This window comes from Hippoglossus hippoglossus, chromosome 18 (assembly GCF_009819705.1).
Source record: "Hippoglossus hippoglossus isolate fHipHip1 chromosome 18, fHipHip1.pri, whole genome shotgun sequence".
Taxonomy (NCBI): Eukaryota; Metazoa; Chordata; class Actinopteri; order Pleuronectiformes; family Pleuronectidae; genus Hippoglossus; species Hippoglossus hippoglossus.
In genome coordinates this window covers 6,303,301-6,325,064 of record NC_047168.1, presented here as the reverse complement: position 1 = coordinate 6,325,064, position 21,764 = coordinate 6,303,301, and the positions used below count along the sequence as shown (strand labels likewise).

General features: G+C 41.4%; 1 protein-coding gene across 16 annotated transcripts in view; it reads right to left on the bottom strand.

Moving 5' to 3' along the window:
* Nucleotides 1–19,835, bottom strand: part of mark2b (MAP/microtubule affinity-regulating kinase 2b) — a 46,989-nt gene extending 27,154 nt beyond the window's left edge. For 7 of the 16 annotated variants that reach the window (XM_034615584.1, XM_034615586.1, XM_034615587.1 and 4 more), the window contains exons 1-3: nucleotides 18,256–19,835; nucleotides 2,789–2,959; nucleotides 1,098–1,151 (exon numbers count right to left, since the gene is read on the bottom strand). In XM_034615584.1, the coding sequence (XP_034471475.1) occupies nucleotides 1,098–1,151; nucleotides 2,789–2,959; nucleotides 18,256–18,306 (276 nt within the window). In that variant the 5' untranslated portion in view covers nucleotides 18,307–19,835. The remainder of the gene's footprint in view (nucleotides 1–1,097; nucleotides 1,152–2,788; nucleotides 2,960–18,255) is intronic. The other 9 variants (XM_034615595.1, XM_034615596.1, XM_034615597.1 and 6 more) reach the window with 3 other exon arrangements.
* Between the last annotated feature and the right edge of the window lie 1,929 nt (nucleotides 19,836–21,764).

The following is a 21,764-nucleotide window of genomic DNA, read 5'->3' as shown; positions in this document are numbered from 1 at the left end:
AGCTTTTCTAGAATCCAATTGACGGAAAACTTCAATCCCTGCAAAAACTATAATTGGCTAGTGCACATGGATTTGCATTTGAGTGCTTACTTACAATCGATGCAAGGGAGTCTGACTTGTATGTAAGTATTTGGAGAGTTACAAATAACTTTTTTTATGCTGTTGAATGTAAAATAAAAGATGCTTGATGAAAGTTTCAGCTTTAATTTGAGTAGAATAACATTAGTGGGGGATATAACTTGTTTTACACATTGTGCACAAAATGTAGGGGTTCAAAGGTGATTCAACAGTTACACGTGAAGTCAAACAACATCTTCATATTTAATATTTGGGTAAAAACCTTTGCGGTCATTGCCAGCCTGAAATCTTTCACCCACAGACATCAACAGACTCTTTGGATCTTTCCTGGTGATCCTCTCCCAGGCCATCGCTGCAACCACCTCCAGTTCCTGCATGTTGTGTCTCTGCCTTTAAGCCTGGTCTTCCGCAAGTGGAATGCAGCTTGCTTGTAATGTGATAAAAGAGCCACATCGCCCACACAGTTCTTTCTATAATGACGTATACCTCCTCAAATTGAAGCTGAGACTTGCTTTCACATGTCATCCTTTATTTAAATTTCAAATTTGATGTGCTGAAGCTCAGAGTCTGAAGCACAAAAATGTGTCACTCTCCAAATACTTTAAACTTTTGCTACATCTAAAACATCACATGCTTTCGAGTGATTTTGCACACAAGTGTGTATTCTATATCTTGTGTCTGTGGCTGCAAGACACTTGGTGTGTGTGTATGTTTAGTGTGCAAGCGTACATGGTTAGAGTTGTGCGTTTAAGTGGACAGACTCCACCCTGCCACGATCAAAGGAAGTAATTGCAGCTTGTTTCCTGTAATTAAAACTCTCTCTGAAAACTAGACCACTTCAGAAACAGAGAGGGAGGGAGAGGGAGAGAGAGAGAGAGAGAGAGAAAGAGAAAGACACATGGGGCAGGAAGAGTGAAAATGACTTCTGCAAAAAAGGGATAAGAGGGACTGAGTTCTGGATTTCATTCCGTCGCCCGTGTGTGTAAGTGCATGTGTGTGAGAGAGTTAGAGAGACCCACCTTCTGCAAACTGGAGGAGTTGAGCTGTGTCTTATCAATGATCTTTACAGCCACCTACAAGCAAAACAAGAACATATTCATCTATTATTACACTATTATTCATTCATTCATTACACTGGGTTAGTGGGTTTGACACATCCCCCTCACACAAACCTGTACAGCCCCAGACACACACACTCCCTGAAAACCTGACCAGCATTGTTTTAAGTTTGCGCAGCTATCCTTGTTAGAACTTCCATTCCACACTTCCTTGTGGACGGCCAAACCCGTATCCTCAACCATAACCAATTCCAACCCTGACCTTCACCTCACTTAAATTCACACCTCACCCCCTAACCCAGGACCTCAGAAATGAGTTTTTGACCAGGCTTTGGTCCACATTAAGACTTTTAATTCCAATAAGAATGGTGTTTATACTGGAAAGGTCCCAAAGAAGAAACAAAAAAACCTGTAAACACGTGAAAACAGTACGATGCAATCTCGCAGCATTGAGTGATAAAAGCACAATTACTGCAAACGACAGTTATATAAACGGAGCTGAAGCAGGGTTTTACCCTTATAATATCAAGGTCTATAGTTCATAATCCAACGTGGAAACCAACATCATAAACATAAAGAGATAGAAACATAGAAATGCAAAGAGCAAGCTGGGAGACATATGATGTGAGAAAAGAAGTCTTAAAGACAGCAGGCAAGGAAACAAAGAATCTCTCAACAAGGACACAGGAAGAGGGAGGTCTACTTCTCTCTCTCTCCCATTTCTGTCTTTCGCTGTCAACTAACTCCTTTCTTCCACTCCTCTTTCTGGTTGTACTTGTCTGTCTGACTCTTTCATGCCCTCTGACTATCCCTTGTTTTCTTTGAGTGTGTGTGTGTGTGTGTGTGTGTGTGCCAGCGAGTCACATGGAGTGTTATCAGGGTGTCAGGCACAGGGCTGTCACACATTGACAGAGCCCGCCTACCCCTTGCTCTCGCCACACAGGCCGAGAGTTGGCTTGACAGGGCCTCAGACAGAGCCCGGCATGGGCTCACAGCGGACGCTGCTTCGCTCTTAAAGGGACAGAGTGCTACGTTACATCACATCTGGAATTCACAGTAAGCCAGAGACATTTAGGCTTCTCTATTCAGGCGGACAATGGTGATCTAATCTCCTGCAGCAGATGTACCGTCTCCAAAGCCATGCGAGCCTCAGATCAGACCAGACCTACTGTGTATCACAGCGTGAACCCTTCCCTGCTCTCAGTAAGCAGGAAGGAAGATTAACATTTAGACATCCGCTAAACATGTATATTGTTTTTCTACTCAGGGATAGTTAAAAATATGAAGCTCCTTTTCTTTCCAAAGTAGTTTTTGGTGATTAACCTGTCACTTCCTGAAAAAAGGAGTCAAATGCCACTTAAACCAGACTTGCTAACAATATCTCAGTGACGGTTTGTCACTGTGTCTTAATCAGAACAATCAAGGCTGTTTGTTTTTGTGATACTTAATTTTCCAGACAAAGACTTAAGGTTTAAATATTTCTTCTTGCGTAAAAACTGCTTTCTTAGCCTAGCAACAAGCCTATGGAAAGCCTTTGTCCAGAATGTGACCTATTTGGCTAAAAATAAAAGTCTCAAAAGTTCAGAAGGTCGGAGTGACGCTGGAAGTGAAACCAAGGGTCAGATAAAAGCTTTCCAATCGTGCATGCCTACCTCTTTTCCGGTGAGGACGTGTCGCGCCAGCTTGACCTTGGCAAAGTTGCCTTTGCCAATGGTTTTCAGCAACCGATAGTTACCGATGTGCGGCGTTTCTTCTGATGTGGTTGTGGCGACGGAGTTCCGACATCGCGGCATGCTGGTGCGGCCAGATGACGGCTTGGTCTCCTGGACAAAGAAAAAAGGCAGAAAACACTATTTAAGCAGAGGATGACTTGAAGGCAGAAAGTATTAGAACGTGACTGTGAAAATGTAACAGATTTCATTTTATATTCCTCACTAAACCATTTCAAAGGAGGTTTAAAGTAGTTCATGGTGGACAGGTAGAAGTATTGCTTATAAAATAACGCATGAAAAGAAACGCAGCATTGAAATTAATTACTGATACTGATTTGCACATTGAATACAGCGGCAACAGCACAAAAATTTAAGGCTTTTGGGTCCACACCCATACATAAAATGCAAATATACTAATATTTCCGAGAATAACTGCGCATTCAGATAGGACATTACAGGTTATAATGGCCCAAACAACTTCAGTTTTTTATTGTGGATTAGAAACAGTCTACCAACCAAACACTTCCACCAAGCTCTGTGTTTAAAGTTCTGCATTATCACGGAGTGGCAAGATTAAGATATAGGCTTGGAATAGACAGTCAGTACTCAACAGCTATCTTTGTTGTATTGCCCTGGCTTAATATTAGGGTAAGTGCACGTTGGGTTTCAGATCAGGACGGGTAAAATAAACAAAAGGTAAGGCAAAGCCAACATATCAAGTCCGAATGTGCACCGCTCTCTCTCGATTTCCCCCTCTCATTCTGTGTGCATGTGTGGGGGTATTTTAAGAATGGTCAAAAAGTTCCTTGTGAATTTCAAATGACATTTTTCTCAAAATGCACGTCCCAAGTTACTCCTGCTTCCTGCACTGTATTTATGTGACTATACTGGAGCCCCACTGAACGTACATCACTGGCGTGGTCCTTCACATGATTCCGGCCAAGGCCAGTAATGTATAAAAGTTATTTTTAACAATCACTCTGCTTCAGTTCATCTTACAGCAGACAGTAGGTCTTTGGAGCTATATACACACCCACAAAAAGAAAACAAAACCTTGCTGCGCTGGCAAGTTTTGCACGGCTGGCAACTGCGATTGGGTTTCAGCTCCAGGAAAGGGTCACAGCAATTGTGAGTGTGAGTGTGTGTGTGTGTGTGTGAGAGAGTGTGAGTGTGAGTGTGTGTGTGATCTGAGCAGACAGGTGACAGGGATCAGGGTCAGAGGAGAGGACGACTGGCTCCAGGGTGACGAGACGCAAACACACACACATACACACACAGACTAACTGCGGCACAAACAGCAGTGCAAAGATACGAGAATGCACACTCGTCCCCACAAAGGTGTGGGTGCACAGTCACACATGCCAACATATGCAGAAGCAGAAATCACACACACACAAATCTCAGAGATTTGACACCAATGAGAGAGAGAGAGACGCTTCAGTTAAATTCACACTGTTGTTGCAGAGTGAGGAGGTTCACACAAATCATCTCTTTCTCCTGTTATGTCGCTCCAACAGACTAGTCATTTCATTTGCTGAATTCTCTCTCTCGGGCTTGAACAAATTAGAAGCTTGCTCTGTTTTACAAATTACCTGCAAAAAACAATTTATTTTATCAAAATCTTCCTCCCTCCGTAACCAGATCTTGGGTCATGGGAAACAAGGATTTCCATGATTACTTCATTGTGTTTCTTGGTCCAGATGGTATGATCTAATGTCTGCATTTAAACCCCCCCCCACCCCCAACAACTTTATGCTGACAGTGCAGACCTGCATATAAAGTATAATAGGGCAGATTAAGACTGAATACGAGGGGGGGGGGGGGTCAGGGATTAAAAGCAAATGACAGTTACATTAAACCCAGAGGAGAGGGGAAGGGCCTTATGTGGGCTTGTGTGAGGGGGAAGCAAATGATTTTTATTTTTGGATCATGTGGGCGAGAGAGACAGACAATATGTCATACGTGCATACTGTTTGACACAATGAGACCCTGTCTGACTGGACAAAGCCGATTTCTGGAACAGTTGGGTGGTCCTCACTGAGACCTATGCTGATCTATCCTCCTCTGTCACTCACTGAGCATTTGCTTTGAGCTCATTGGAGTAATGTTGTCCAAAATAGAGCCTGGAGGTCAGATTTTGCCCTTAACAAAACATTTGTGTCTCCCAAGGTCTTCTGGAAAAGGTATACGGCATCATATTCTGTTTTCTTGTAGTTTATAACAGGTGTCTGTGAGACAATATACAAGTAATAAAATGTACACATTCAAGGAGCTTAAATGTAAAACTTCCTCGACCCATACACCTGATTTCTCTCTAGATTCCTCCTGAGAAAGTCAATGTCTTGGGCCATGAATACACATAGATGGACTGGTGCTAACAATGCTAATTTAAATTTTTCACAATAGCACATTTTAAAAACTAAATAAAAACAGTTATACCCATAACAAAGACACAAAGAGCTGTAGTTTTACAGATATCTGGAGAAGAAACTGCATCTGCACACTCAACAACACAGTGGTTCCCATCAAGGACAATGCTGCGCTATTTGCAATAAACATACAAGACTCAACAAGTTAAAACTTCCTGGGAAGTTTCTAATTAGGAGAGCTTGAATAATGTGTTAGATAATAACAGGAGTGTCAATATTTATGTGTTAAGGTGGCACACTCTTTAAAGTCTGGATGACAAAATTTAGACCATTTGTTGGGTTTTTTTTAAACTGAAAGACATTTCACACTTTAACATAGCATGGATGCAGCAATACGCCTTTATTAACCAGCTCTAGCTTTTATGGGAGAATCCAGAGTACTATACTGTAGATATTGGATAACTTGGATTTTACAGAAAGTTTGAATGTCATGTTTTTTGCGTGAATCTAAGGAAGTACCTCCCAGTCTGAAACAAAACCCAGCTGTACAAGAACTGATATGAAGGTCAGTGGAGCGTGACAAACTTTTTCAGTCTTTGGTTAAGTACTTGCTTTACTGGGTCAACCACCCAGGAGTCATTAGACTACTTAATTAGTAGTCTGCTTGGACATTATTTTGGGGAACCGTGCACAAAGCACAGCGAGTTAAAATTCATGTGCGAGACCTCTGAGATCGTTCACAGTCCTCAGCGCTTTGGTCTACCTTCTCTCCTATCCTCTTTCATGTCAGACTATTTTTGTCTTCTGATTCTTCCTTCATTTTTGGGCAGCTGCAGGCTAAGCAAGCCACCCCCACCCCCCAACCAAACACACTCACACTCACACACACTCACCTCTCCCCTCAGTTATAATTATAGAAGTGTTGGAGGACAATAAGTGACATCATTGTTTTGTTCTCACATTACGCTCTGATGCTACTTGTAAATCATGAATACCAAATGAGACATGCCAGCGCACACAGTTTAGCAGAGGACTTACTAACTTGGTGCTCCAATAGGAATCGTATAGGAGTTAAACAGGTTCTCACTGAAACTGGATTTGTTAATGACATTTACAACTGATCTGATGACAAATACACATGAATGCAACCAATCACGTCAGTGTTGAGCATCAGGTTCAGGTGACGCATTTGGGGGAAGTCAGCAAGACGGAGAAAAAAAGGTTTTCATAGTGTGCACTGAATAGAAATCTAAATTAACATTTCTCACATGTCTAGTGAATATAATTTCACAAGATTCAGATTGTTATTTAGATGTGCACCAAGATAAGATAAAACGCCCTATCACGCAATGTTCCTGGATCCGCACCAAGATTAAATGGGTTTTCCCTGACCCATATCCTTCCAACAAGTTTCATGGTTATCCGTCTAGTAGTTTTTGCGTAATCCTGCTAACAAACAATCCAATGCAGATGCAAACACAACCTCCTTGGCAGAGGTAATTATACAACTGCCATTCCCTCTGTTACTTATCTATCTCGGAAAACTGATTTCATAAACATGTCATGTAATCATCTGGTTTGATTTTCGTGTAATGACTGTTTAATTACATTTTGAATTTGACTGCTGTATATATTACATTTTTGCCACCATGCTCTTTCCGATATCCAGGCCTGATTCGAGGCCAGTTTTCGACATCAACCATAATTCACAAGCGCAACAGAGCAAAAACGCAATTCTCTCTCAACCGGGCTGCCATCAGCTACCGTGCATCAAGCCTGTTGCATGGGGGGGTTAGAACTTTTTTGTCAGTTGCCTACCGTGTGGAGAGACCATTAGTATAGTGTTTATATCCGGCCCAACAATTCAGACCCCCTCCCAAAACACACACACAAAGTGAAAACTTACTGACATGATGTTTGCAGCTGAGAGCCATTTACTGCCACACTGCAAACACAAGCATGTGCACATGACCCCCCCCCCCCCCAATCACCACGACACACACACACACACACACACACACAATAATGTTAATCCACGGCAGTACTAGTTGTGTTTTGACTCGGCCCTCATTATCACTGACCTTTACTAATCTGAGTTCTGGGAGGAAGCCACTCAGATACAACCAGATGGAATTTAACACAGCGCAGTTCACAAAGTAACCCGAACGGAGGGTCGCACATGAAGTGAGTGCTACACAATACTATCAAGAGACAGCTGAACCCAAACGCAAGATAGGCAAACACAGGCAAAAACGTCATCAGCAGCCAGGAGGAAAAAACGGGGGTAATAAAAGGAGAGGTGAAGTGAAAACACTCTGTTAAACCAGGCTAGGCTTAAACAAATAATCTTTACGACGTATAAAAAAATACTCTCTTCAGTCTTTCCCGTTTACAGCAGCGCCAAATCACATAGATCAGTTACCCGCAGCAACTCTGATTAGGCTTTCAAGCTGTTTTCTTAACATATTAATTAATCTCACATTGCCTTAGTCTGCAGTCTGGATCAAAAGTCACATTTGTCTATGATTTTTGAATTTACTGGACCTTTTTTAGAGAAACTGAGAGGATTGTTTTCTGAAGGAGACAAAGAAGGAAGAGAGCAACCCCAAAAAAATGAATCTGTGTTGTGTAAAATATGTCCATTTTTGTATGTGGTATAAGGGCTGAAATAAGTGTAATTACACACACCTGTTATTACTCCAGTTCAACAATATAATAATATGGCCGCTTTTCTGCCAACCTTTACAACCAAGAGAATGCAGACTATTATTTGAAGTTGTTTGTGTAGATCGCTTTTTGAAAATACCACATCACAACCTGCTGTTAACAATAAAATGTAATCAAGCCGTTCCCTCTCATTTGAAATAATTAACTACTCTGTCCCTTCCTGTCCAAAGTCGACCTCCGTTTGTAAGTGCAGACTCAGAGACAGGGCTTGACAGAACACTGAGGTGAGGAGAGCAGATTGCAACGCACTGCACTGAAGTTGTGCATTTCAGATTGAAACGTAAGGTCGTGGCTGAAGACAGAAAGTTGTGACCTTGGGGGTTGTCAACTAAATAAAAATCAAGCTGTAAATCAAGTATTCAAGTGTTAAAACCGGCACACTGCCAGAGAGCATTTTGTCAGATTTACATTATGTGCAGTAGGGTTGTGGCAGCAATAGGTGTTGCCAATGTTACATTGTGTACACAGATTACATAACAATAAATCTAGTTGGTTCAATTTTAGTATATCAGCAGAACTGATGTTCTTCAAAAAGTAAATCAATTTGTTTTTGGATGCTACAAGTGTGGATGTGATGAGGAGAATTGACGAACAAGACAATTGCAGAGGATGTGGTGTCGAAGCCTCCAGGATATAAAAATAACCATTCATAGTCTTAATCATTGTAAATTAGAGTAGTTTAAGAATAATTAGCAAAGCCACTGGTCCAAATAAAGATGATAATTAATTACAATATTCATGGTAATTTAAAAATGGGTATAAGGTGGGATGTTTATGGTCAATGTGTGACATTGAGGAAGTCAGTAAATCGTGAGAGAAGTGTACTTAGTAACACTGCCCGTTAACATTCTCCCGATGATGTAATAGGAACGGCTATTTATTTTGAAAGAGCAACTGCCAAATGGGAAACTCCCAACACTCAGCTGGCCGACCAATGGTGTAACTTCAGTCAGGCAAATGGCACTCAGCTGACCTAAGGTGGAACTTTAACACTAATTCACATCAACTTTTATTCCTCAACAGGAGTCTGGGTAATTATGACACAGCTCAAACAGAATCATTATGCCTAAAAAAAAAAAACTCACTTTGATCTGTCCTCCGATGACTTCCAGATAAACACCTTGCATTTTAAGATGCTTTTTAACGTAGAGCTGTTACCGAATTCAATGAGATCGGTTTAGATTCTGTAGAGGGTACTGGCAGAGGAATGGAGAGATTTGGGCTAACCCAATGAAGAAGAAACCATTTGAAGTAACAGGTAATCCTTATTAGTGTCCGGTACTTGCGAAGGAAATAGTAAGGTCAGGTTGATCCTGTGAGATCATTACAGGAGCTGCTGTGTGATGGCAGCTTCCAATTGTCGCTATAAGATGCCTACATATAATATGACATAACCTGGCGTTCTATAAATGAACCACCTGTAGTAATTAGCTGTAAAGACGAGTGTTGTTGAGATCATGATTCTCTTTCACACTCGTCTAAGTTTAACTCATTTGTTAATTAATCCTGTCCAAATTGGCTTAACGTGAGTTAAAAGGAGGTAATGATGATTAAAAATAAACACACATCGTCAGCTTTGTTATCTGCCTAATCAAACTGCTCATCACCAATATCCTTGACAACAGCTGAATCAATGTTTTGTTTCAAAATGGGAAAAACTGAGATAGTGTAACAGAAAAACCAAAAAATGCATAAATTCAGCCCTATTTAAATAAGATTTAAAGATTCAGTCCACAATCTCAATCCAAACTCCTCCTTTAATTTCTCCTTATCTATCAAAGCTACATGTGGAACAACAACCTCAGCACACACGGGGTCTTTATCGGATAAATAACACAACCACATACAAAAGCTGTTGCATTATACTGAAATTTGTGGGTGGGAGGACACACACCTCCCAACTCTAGGTCGTGATGGCGGTGTTGCCATGGAGATTTGTCGCTTGCTGAATCCAGCCCTCTATCTCAATATTGGTTCGTATTTCTTTAATCTTTCCTTCATTTTCTCTTGCTCTCTCCTTCCTCCCATCACTTTTGTTCCAACCCTGCTATTCATATGTTTATGTTTCTATTTATAATCCGCTTTAATGCAGAAACGAGATTCCAGAAAAGAATGAATGTGACAAAGACAGTTTGTCGTCCTTAAACAGGAGCATACAGTCCTGATTTTACCACACAGAGGCATATCTGAAGACATTTGCAGTGGTGTCTTTTAAGTCGTCTTCGTTTCAAATGTCTTTCTTTATCATAACTCTAAATCTAGAGTTAAACTCATTAAAATCTAACAACAGCTGCTAACTGGAACTAGTGGCAAATTACAACAAAAAACTAAAAGGGAACAACCTGAGGAGAGCTAATTTTTAAAAAAAAATTCTAATGAGAGGGAAATTGAAATGGACACGAGTTAAAAAGCTGCCAAATGTCAGGAAGAAATGCTACTGCACCTGTTTGACAGTTCCTCCGATTGAACCCATCATGGAAAGCTAGTTTAACAGGACCATGGTGTACTGCATTTTGCGTGAATATTTGGCAAAGGATGGGAATAAAATGTACAAATACAGACTCTGTTCAGTTGCCATTTATACAAAACGCAAGACAGACAAATAAGGAAATTATAATGAAATGAAAAATTGAAATTCAGCCTATAGGTGGTTGCTTTATCTGTCAAACCATTTCTTGCACTACTTAACATTACATCGCCTTTTAATGCATATTGCTTTACTTCGCCTATTCCCACCACAAGAGTAAAATCAGATTGTTTTTTCTTTAACCACCTTCTTTTATCTAAGATCACATTTTTCATTAAAAACATGTTTTAGACTTTTATATGATCTTAAATGCATCATCTGAGGATTTAATTCAGTGGATCTCCAATTCAATTTTTTAATAATTGATAAAACATGCAGTCTACTAATAGGTCAGTGTAGGTGTATTTCCACATGTAAACACACATTTTTTGTTAATTTAACATTCCTATAATGGGGCAAAAATGACCAGTTGGATCAAAACCTTATTTAACCCTATTATGTTACAGTGTGCCCATCACCGTTAACTATACACAAAGCTACACAACTATCTAATACAGTATTGATGTGTGCTGCCAGATGCACTGGCTTCAGTGTCAATGCAATGCACAGCAAAAAGTCAGTTAACATTTGTGAACTGCGGAATGTTTCAAATCCAAACTTGGTCAACTTCCTGCTTACATGCTCCTTTCTCACCTCTTCTAAAACTCTGTAGGAAAATATCTAGTGGGCTGCGGAGCTAGCATATGCATACTAGCTAAGCAAAGAGTCCACCTCACACACAAGTAAATTTGTGAGAGGCCCCTTACTTTAGCGAGATGGTGTCACAGTGGGTCACAGTTTGCTGTGAATGTCGTGTCGTGTGTGTTCCCTTGAACTGGATTACCCAGACTCCCAAGGTATGTGTACGTGTGTGTGTCTGTATGCGAGTGTGTGTGTGTGTCAAATTAATTCCTGTTTGCTCTGTTGCTGTCACAGTTTGGACACATTGCACAGCGCCTCCTTGCATTTGTTTTGCTGCTATGCTCAGTGAGTGCGAGCAGGGATGGGTTCCATTTTGGATCTGGTTTCACGTTGGTAAAATGCCAAGATTTGTCCTTATCAAATCTTTCATTCACATTCTCCATGTAGGTAGTCTGGTTTGACTCTCTGACACTACAGGCATCAGCAAAAAAAGGATGACGACATAAATGTGTGATATTGAGGTAAACAAACATGCAGACTCACTTAAATGTTCCAGAGTCAATGAAATAACTCCGAAATGTATTCCTTGTGGGGAGTACTCATGATGAACAACAAGTCCTTTGTTTAAATATTTATCAAGTAGTGGCATTTTTGATCATTTGAGAAGACGACTGCTCGACCTCTTGTCTACCACCAGTGTTATGTTACATCACATTCTGTGACCTGTAGAGTGGTGCAACAATGATCGCCCATTCAAGTAATACTAACTACCTCTGTGGATGCAAAATACCAGTGATTTACTCAACTGATATTACTGAATACTGAAGTCAAATGAATAATATTTTCACTCTGTTGTTTTTACTGGAGGCGGCACAGTGGTGCAGCAGCGATCGCGGTCAAGTCGCAGCAAAAAGGCTCTGGGTTCGACCAGCTGAGCCCTATATTTATGTTTGAATGTTCTCTCTTGTGCCTGCGTAGATTTCATCCCATAATCCAAAGACATATATACTAGGTTAATTACATGTCAGCCATAGAGTTGACTTACTACTCTGACTCTCAACCAATGTCAGAAGGCGATATTTTGCATTGCAAATACCAGATATTTAGTGATTTGGGCTACAGTTTGTGTTATTTACTCACTTAACTGATCACAACATGAGACATAACAAAGTGGCGTTCCACCTCAGCTAAACACTTTCCTGTGGGAACCCGGGAATAGTGGAGTTTAGAGTAAATTAACGGCACTGTGCATTTGTCGGACCATTTAACCACATCTAAATCTAAAAAACTAACAACTAATTTTTAAAGTGTGTTAGAGGATTAGATCAAAGAAACTGTTATATCTTTTGGGTGTAAACTCTAAAGGTGGTGAATTCTTATCCTGTTCATGCTGGCTTGTTTATTCCCAGTTTACACAACATGACTTGAACCTTAAATAACCTAATTCTGCCACTGTGATTGAATTTCTGAATCAGTGTGACTCAGCAGAGATCAGAGCGTTTCCACCAATAGATGCAGCTAATCCTGCAGAATAAGAGAGCAGTAAAGTGAGCGAGAACAAGGCCTCAGAATCAGGTCGGGTGCCTACATGCATTTTATGCTTGATTTGTTTTAGAGATTGTGAAGTAGGTGAATCAAGTTGTATTGTTAGAATCACTACAACAAAGCAGCTCTGACACAGACGGTCTTGGCCTTGGGAAATATGTTTTGAATGGTAGGCAGCTGGTTACTACAACTTGGGGCGCAGCACTAAGTGTATAAACAATGGCCATTTGAATGTTTGCCACCTGTCTTACAACAATTACTTAGATTTTAGACATTAACCAATGTTGTATTTTGATTCCGTTTTGTCTTGATTTTAGACACTAACCAATATAATATTTTGATTCTGTTTCATATTTTCTCAATAGCCAGCTTTTTTGTTTAAGAATAAAAATCTTTTAAAAAATCATTTTGGTTTGAAGTTGATCTATTCTTGCATATTTTATCAGTTCTCAAATGTATTTATTTACCTTTCCCTAGATATTAAAGCATCCTCATTGGATCACAGGAAGAAATCCAAGTATTGAAAGTGGACTGAAATCAGAGAACTAAACAGAAAGGCCAAATTACATTGAAGCAGTGAGACAAATCCACACTCCTTCACCTGAATGACGTCAACTCCTTCAAATCGCAGGTCTACAGTTAGCTGCCACACCTACCACTCAGCTCAACTGGAAAGGCCTGTTCTGCCCTGCACCCTCAGACAATCCAACACACACACATACAGACACACACAAAGCACTGAACTTCACCGCATTGTTGGTTAAACAACAAGGTAGCACCTGTTTGTCCTATATTTATGTGTCCACTGAAACACCAGGTATAAATGGCAGGCTAAATCAAAATGTAATTCCAATCCATTTAACAGCAAGTCTGAGTGTGTGAGGGAAAACAGAAGGGACGTGTGTGTGTGTGTGTGTGTGTGTGTGTGTGTGTGTGTGTGTGTGTGTGTGTGTGTGTGTGTGTGTGTGTGTGTGTGTGTGTGTGTGTCAGGTTCTCTGTTGCTAGGGCCCTGGCTAGCTTTGTCTTTCTGTTCATCTGCCTAGTGACTGGTCTGGTAAGGAGAGAGGCATAATTTATGGTTTCCTGGGCGTAACAGCAACGTGTACGTGTGCACACGCACGTGCGTAGCTATAGATTGCTTACACGATGACTCATACAAGGGGGAGCATGAATGAAGGACAGGCAAAAGGTGAACATCGGCATTATAAAAAATTTTTAACACGTCTTCGCCAGCATACCTGTGACAGTGCACTCACACATTCAGGGCTTCTCTCTCATCTGTATTACATTTCCAGCTCACAATTTAGCTGGGAGATTCTCTGCCAGGCGTTCACACTCCCAAGGTGTCAGGTGAAAATATCCCAACCGTGTTCGGCTACACTCACTTTTTACAAAACTGTGTTGGCTTTGTTTAAAGTTGCTGTGTTGTTAGATGGCACTTTATCCATAACCATTTGCGTTTCAATCCTGATGCCGGTTAAAAAAAGTCAAAGAAGAATGGATTAGGCTGGGCCGAGCTCTTTCCAAAAATGGGAGAAATTAAGGGAAACGCAGGAATAAAGTGTAAAAACTAAATCAGAAGTCATATATTACCTTTCATTGGTTCATAGGTTAACTTATCCCACATTTTTATGGATTAACTATTTGCAATTGAGGGCCCTACAATACAGAGTAATAGATGTGTAATCCCACAGAACTCATCTCCACCTTTCCTGCTTGATAAAGTAGCACACAAACAGGACAGTGCTCAGTAGGTGGCAGTCGGTGTATACTTAAAATCTGACTTCCTTTCTGGGTTTATATTAACATTTTTTGGAGAACTTTTCCTTGCCCAAACTGAAGGACTCTGGCTGATTGTGCTGTTGAAAAATTAAACTTAGGTGGATAAGATTAACTTTAATGCCTTGATATACAACCTCTTGTTATTTGTGCTTTATTTCCTGGATCCTTGATTTATTTCCTTTAGGGATGTAGGGCCCTGCATAAATAAACCTTCGGTAAACGCAGTGTAAACATAAAATAAATTCCTAAATGTAGTTAACTTGTTTTGCTCTGCATGACCTCTGCAGCGAGGGAATGTCTCACTTGCAGAAATTAATAGTTTAAATCCCTCACACCTTAGAATCCCGCTTGCTCAGTTAGTGAGTAACAACGGAAACAATGAAATAAGAGGATGAAGTAACAATTGAAGAGGCAGGCCAGTTTTTCAAACTGCACTAGTTTGTCTTCTTAGAGAACGTGGCTATAAACTAATAAGAGCAGGGACATTGTAAAACAGGAAATTAGACAATCAAATGATTGTGTCTGGGGGAAGTACACAAAGAGTACCAACTGCAGAAGATATTAAGTATTCCAAAACTGCATTCGAACAAATCTGCTGCAATAATTTAAAATAAAATAATTTCTGACATATTTAGCACTAGATTATGTAAAGACTAGTGTTTTATACTAGTGTCACACCAATAGTGTGCGATATTCAAATAGGTTCATTGAGGTAACAGCCATTACCAAACCTTGTGTAACATGGCAGCACGTCAGATCATAGTCACTCAATGCATCTGCCATTTCACAGCGTCAGAAGGACAAGTCACTTCTCTACGTTTCTCAGCGCTCTTATGATACGTACCCCACAACTGATTAGGATAACAGAATGGTAGGCTGTCTTGGCCAGTACAAACCATTTATACCCATTCACATACAACTTAGTTTGCTAGTCATGTGTAAAAGAGGCTTGTTAAGTCAAGTAAATCATTAGAAGTTAGCATTAGGCTAACTTGACATCAAATATTATATAACAGTTTCTCCCTCCCACACTGGCTAATCAGATCAAAATAAACACCCTCTCTGACAGGAACAGAGGCCTTCCCACAACACTCCGTCCATCCTCATGTCCGGTGCCATTTTGTCCTGTATCTTGAGACCCGACACCAAAGGCTTTCTATACATGGCCTTTAAAACAGACTACGTTTGTGCGGACGTATCCATCCATGACCTTTTGCCTACAAACCCACTTAAGGACTCGCCATGAACCCAAACTTTTTTATTTCACCCCTAAATCCTCTCTGGATGCTGTGGGACGAGGAAAGGCCTACACAGGCCAACAACAGCACTACAGCAAAAAAAAAAAAAAACACACATAGCTGTGTTGGTAGAGCGCGTTCCTAAAGGGTGCATAGAGGGCCAACCAGGAAGTTCAGCTTGAAGGTTATTAATGATTACTACCCTGCACTTTGGTTTATACTCTAATGAGCCTGCATGTACAACTGTGAGAGAAAATCACTTCCATTTTCATGTGGCTTATGTCAAAATGTTGCACACTACAAGGTACACCACCAGATATGTGCGACTGTAACTATCAGTGTGTTGCTGCTTTGGCCAAAGTAAAGCCAGGTCCACCTTAATTTGATAGACTACTGTTTTTCTCTGCAGAGGCCAACACAGTGGTTTTATTGAATTGGTTATTGCTCATGTGTTTGTATAAGTGAGTATTATACCAATATGTTTCAAACACAAACTTCAACTATGGAATAAACCCTTAAAACACCACTTGAAATGTGTGTGTGTATGTGTGACAGTTACAAAAAGGCACAGTGTTGTTTGACTGTTTCAGATAAGGGTGTAACCATGTCAAAATATGTATGCGTCACTGTGTGTAGATTTATTTGCTTGCATCCACCTACTTACGTACCAGTCTGGCCAGATTTGCCTTTTCTGTAAACTCGAATGGAAGCAGTGATCCACTTCGTGGGACAAACACAGACTTGCATGCAGTGAGATCACAGTTTCAACACACAACTTCCGTCAGCATTTGCAGAAGAAACAACAATAGACAAAATCTTTGAACCTTTGAGTCTCCCACATCAAGACGTTTCCCTATTGGCAGGTGAAAGCAGATCTGAAGTCTGTTTGGTTTTACAGCTGCTCTTTACACATCTGAAACTCAATGTTCCACGTACAAAACTTGACAGGTGTGCAGCTCTTATGACAGGTAAAAAATAAAGAAAATACTCCTTCCACTACCCTTTCTTTTTATCATTTTGTATTTTTCAATCACCATTTGAAAACCAAAGTTACTAACTCATTTTTCATAAAGGTTATAGCCAAAAGCTAAAATTATTCAATTGCTGTGATGCTTCGCACATCAAAGCTATTAACCGACTGCTAAAATAAACTGTCATTACAGCTACATTAATATACCTTTAGACACACAAGCAATACAAATATAGAAATGGATGAAGCTTCACACATGCACTGAGAACATGTACTGGCTAACTGTTGAGATGTAGATACACAAGTTTTCTATTTGATTTGCATAGCCAATTTCCTTTTTCATTTCAAGAGACAGATTAAAACAAGTTGTTTGTAATCAGCTTTCCAAGTAATGCAAATAATGCTTTGTGTAGTTAAGATTTTCATGTATGCGTGTGTGGCTTCTACGTAAATCATCTCTAGATGAAACTGTCGACAAGGTTGAGACAGATTCTGTATTCTTAAAAGAAGAGGCTTTGTTTCAGCCTTCAATTAATGATTTACAATGCACAGCCAAGAGGTTTCTTTTAAGCTTAAAACATGCTACCAAAGCATTTCTGTACTCAACTGACTGGAAACATGAAACACAGACTCTTACTTAATGTCCTGCTTTGAAAATCCTTTTAAAATGTATTGATGAATTAAGATTTTATGGATAGAGTTCAGTAGTTCTAGGGCAAAGGAGGTCGTGTGTTGCTTGCCTTTAATACCCCAACTGAACCCATATAAAGACACATTCCAACCTAACATCTGGATGCCAATTGTAATAAAACCTATACTTTTAAGTCTGCATCTGCTCCTGTAGTTCTCTGGATCACTACACGATAAGTTTGCATTAGCATCTTAAACTTTGGACGCCCGTTTTCTCTGATCACATATCCACCAATACTACTTCTCAGCAAAGATAACTTTTCTTGTTTTATGGTTCCTATGCCAAGACTGTCCAGCACAAACACAATATATCAACTTTCTCTTTCAGGAGAGCCCCACCACAAGTCCATGCCTGCACTATACAACATGCAATTAAATACTAAAATATATTACATGAATTGTTAGGTCTCCAGCTTGTCTTTTTACAATGGATTATCAATGTGTCTAAGGTTAAAGGTACATTAAGCCCACGTCACACACTTTTATAGAAAGTTAATGATGCATCAGGCTAATATATATGTAGGTGCCAGGCTTCTCCACTGTCTCCAATCATCTGGAACTGGCTGACAGGGTTGACCCTAATGCAACAGGTCTCATTGATGATAAGTCAAGCGGGAAGACATGCCCCAACACACAGACTAAACAAGAGCCTAAATTTGATCTCGTATTCTGCAAGGAGTGGGAAACCCAGTGCGAGTGCGTAGGCAAGCTGGTGAATCACTGCTGTGTGGCAAAGACAACGGAGACAGAGAAAAGGCAAAGAGACGCCAAACAAGGCCTCCCTCGAAAGCAGAGGAGAATGTCCCAATCGGGTGTGTTCATGGGTTAATATCAACTTTAACATTGTTTGGGAGAGTGATCTTGAACGGAGATCTTACCTGCGCGGTTGAATTTTCAATCACTTGCACCAGTGGGGCCCTTGTTGACATTTTTGAAAGACTTGGGGGTTGCCAAAAAAGGGGGAAAGGAACAGTGACACAAGAACGATTCTTCAGTGTCTATTGTGCATTTAAAACGTGGGTAGCTGGTGGTGGAGGTAAAATCCCAACAGATGTCCAGTGCTAGCCAGCTAGCAGCACGACAAATCACCCGTGAATCAACAAGTTGGATCCCACATCAGCGGCTAGCCGAGTTAGCCAACTAGCTAGAAACTAGCTAGCAGCAACCGCACGTCCCATGTTTGTCAACAAGCACAAAACGATAAAAAAGGGGAGAGCAAATGTCTTCTTTTCAGCTTCGGCCCCGGTGTGAAAACATTCAGTTTCCACTTAGCATTTGACAGCGTCGACGGTGGCTAGCGAGCTAACAACCTGATGCTGTGACGTTCTCGGCAGCTAGCTACTTGGGCTAGCTTGAAGAAAAGTTGGGCAACGGTTGCACTGCACAAGACAAGGTTCAATTAGGCTGCTAACGTGCTAAGTAAGGTTGCTAACTAACGTCCGAGGAAGCCGGGGCTGTCGCCGAAGTCTACAGCAACCGTAAATCCAACGTCGGTTTCATAAACGCAGTCTCGGCGTCTATATTTGTCTTTTTTTTAGCGGCTGAGATGTTTCCTTTCAGATCTGGGCTCCACAAACTTTCAGGCCAAAGTTATTCCCGGCGAGGTCTCGACCTTCCCAAGTCACACAAAACAAGTGGAAATGTTCCCAGTTTGATATCCAAGTTTAGGGTATCCGGAAAAAAAATAAAAGCAGCGCTGTGTAGAGTGGTCACATGGCAGAGGAGAAACACGAATTAATGTGTTGCGCTAGCTAACTGCTTGGCCGATATTAGCCCATGTAGCTAGCTAATTCTGTGTTTCTTCCGAGGCGGAGCTAGCCAGTTAGCTTATCCTCCGGCGGACGCGGCGGCGGTGACTCGCCACAGAGCAGCCCACGAAACTCAAAATCCACGGAAATCACCGGCGCTCTTCCTCCTGTGGCGTGATTGGAATAAGGTCGCTCGCCGCTGCTGCACTGCAGTGTGGCGATACACCAGCTCGTCCTGTCGGTAACCGCCGACTGCTGCTGTTATTCCCCGCGATCAGGCGACTGAAAGGAGGATCATCAGGTTGTAAAATCCATGATCTGTAGACGGGGGGTCTTCTTGGTTGGAGGTGTGTGTGTGTGTGTGTGTGTGTGCCTGCCACGGGCGACAGGGGGAGAGAGGCGAGGAGCTGCGCCCGAATGCAGACTATGCGCACGATCCTGCCCTGATACCGGAACAAGCTCGCGGCAACATGGCTGCTTGCACCACGACTGAAGGAGGAGGAGGGAGGGAGGGTTCGTCCGAGTTCGGCTCCGCTCGACTTTTTCTCCGAGCCCCGAGGTGACTTCCAGGTTTGGTGAGTGACAGGTGCAGCGTCACCAGAGGTTTCTGTGCTCACACTGTCAATCTCCCGCATTTCATTGGTTTGCGCATAATTCCCACATGACTCATCCTCAACTAAAACATATTCCCATGGGACCCCTGAGACTCCTGAAGATAAACCCCCAGGGGCCCTCAAGAGCCCCTGAATTCAGTTGCATAAGCTTTTTATTATACCATCAAAGTACAATGTCATCTGGGTCATTATTAAGTACTAAAACTTGTTGCCCTGTCTTACAGAGGGGCCTTTCCAGTGGCAGATCTAGGATTCTACTAAATCGGGGGGCCATAATGGGGCCACAGTTTGTACAGAGGGGCCTAATACTTGTCCAACATCCATGCAGGATCCATCAACTCTTAGGTAAAAACATGCTTTTCTTCAGAAGGCATGTTCCTAGGCTATTGTTGGTCTTTTATCTCTATTATATCATCATTATTTATGTACTTCCTTCTGTATTCTAATAATTTGTTTTCTGTTGTGAAGCCCCTCGTATTTTGTGTCTAAAAAATGCTCTATTACTAAAGCTATCATCATAATTTCTGATTCAGTAAGATGCACATTTAAGTCATTCCCCGTTTACTGTTCACTCTATAGAGCAAAGTCACACATCATTGAATTTATTTTAAAAAATTGTTCCTTGTTCAAGCACATTGTGAACTTCAAAGACGCTTTTGCCAAAATGTTACCCTTGGGTGCAAAAATAACTTAATTGATGCTTATAATAATAATTTTAAAAAAATTGTAAATTTGACTGATGTTACATGTAACTAACCCAATCCCAACACACACATTAAAATATACACTTGTGTGGAATTGCTGTTGGTAGTTGAATGAATGGTGAATAGTGATTCCAGGGGTCAACAGGTGGAGAGAGCCAACATCCCAGGGGACGCCAGAGCTTTGTTCTTTCAGTGGGGCTAGTTAAAATGGATGCTGAATTATGTTTTGACACCATAGCTGTAATGATAAAGCATCATTTGTAAATATGTACCCATGCTATCCATAAGTGTGACTGTGAGATGCTGACAGCTGGCATAGACATTTTCAAGTTACTTAGCAACAGCCATGGGCTGACAAAGATAATATGGCTGCTGCTGCCGCTGCTGCTGCTGGAAGTGGTGATGTCTGAACTCTTGTCAGTCAGGAGGTCTGCAGAGACCGCTCACAATACCAGATAGTCACCGTTTACACAATGCAAGGATGTTGGGGGAGAGAAAATAAAAAAGAGGAAAAAAAAAGAAATCAGGAAATGAAGGGGTACGAGAGACTCGTTAGTAGGAGAGTGGGAGAGAATCCAACTGGCAGGATTTCCCGATGAATCAAGGGAAAAACATCCCCCTGATGATGGAGGGAGTGTGCTCCATATGCACCATAACAGGACACAAACACCTCTGTCTGTAACAGTGTGTTCACGATCATTCTGCTATGAGAGACTTTATTAGGACTTATCTATCAGCCTCTTTCCCTTCACTCAGTGTGTTGGAGCCGGTCCAGTTCGATGGTGGATCACAGGAGAGCGCACGTCACACACACTGTGCACTCAACTGCACTTTTGATTTGGGAAAATGTATTAAAAATATCATTGATAAGTGTGTACATGTAAACCAGTGTATGAAATGTGCTGAAGTGTCGCCATCTGCTGGACGCCTATCCATCTATCTATCTCTCTACCTCCCCTCCCTACCTTCTTCCTCCTAACTCCTTACCTACCGCCCTCCCTCCCTCCCTCCCTCCTTATGTACTCCTTTGTTTCTTTCCACCCTCTTTAACTCCTTACCTACCTCCCTCTCTCCCTCACTCTTCCCTCCCTGCTTACCCACCTCCCTCTTTACCTCCCTACCTTCCTTCCTTCCTCTTTAACTCCTTACTTACCACCCTCCCTCCTTACCAACCCCATTCCTTCCTTCCACGCTCCTTAACTCCTTACCTACCTCCCTCTCTGCTTACCCACCTACCTCCTCCCCTCCCCTCTTAACCTTCTTTTCACCCTCCTTACCTCCTAACCTACCTCGCTCTCTCCCTCCTTACCCCCCCCTCCCT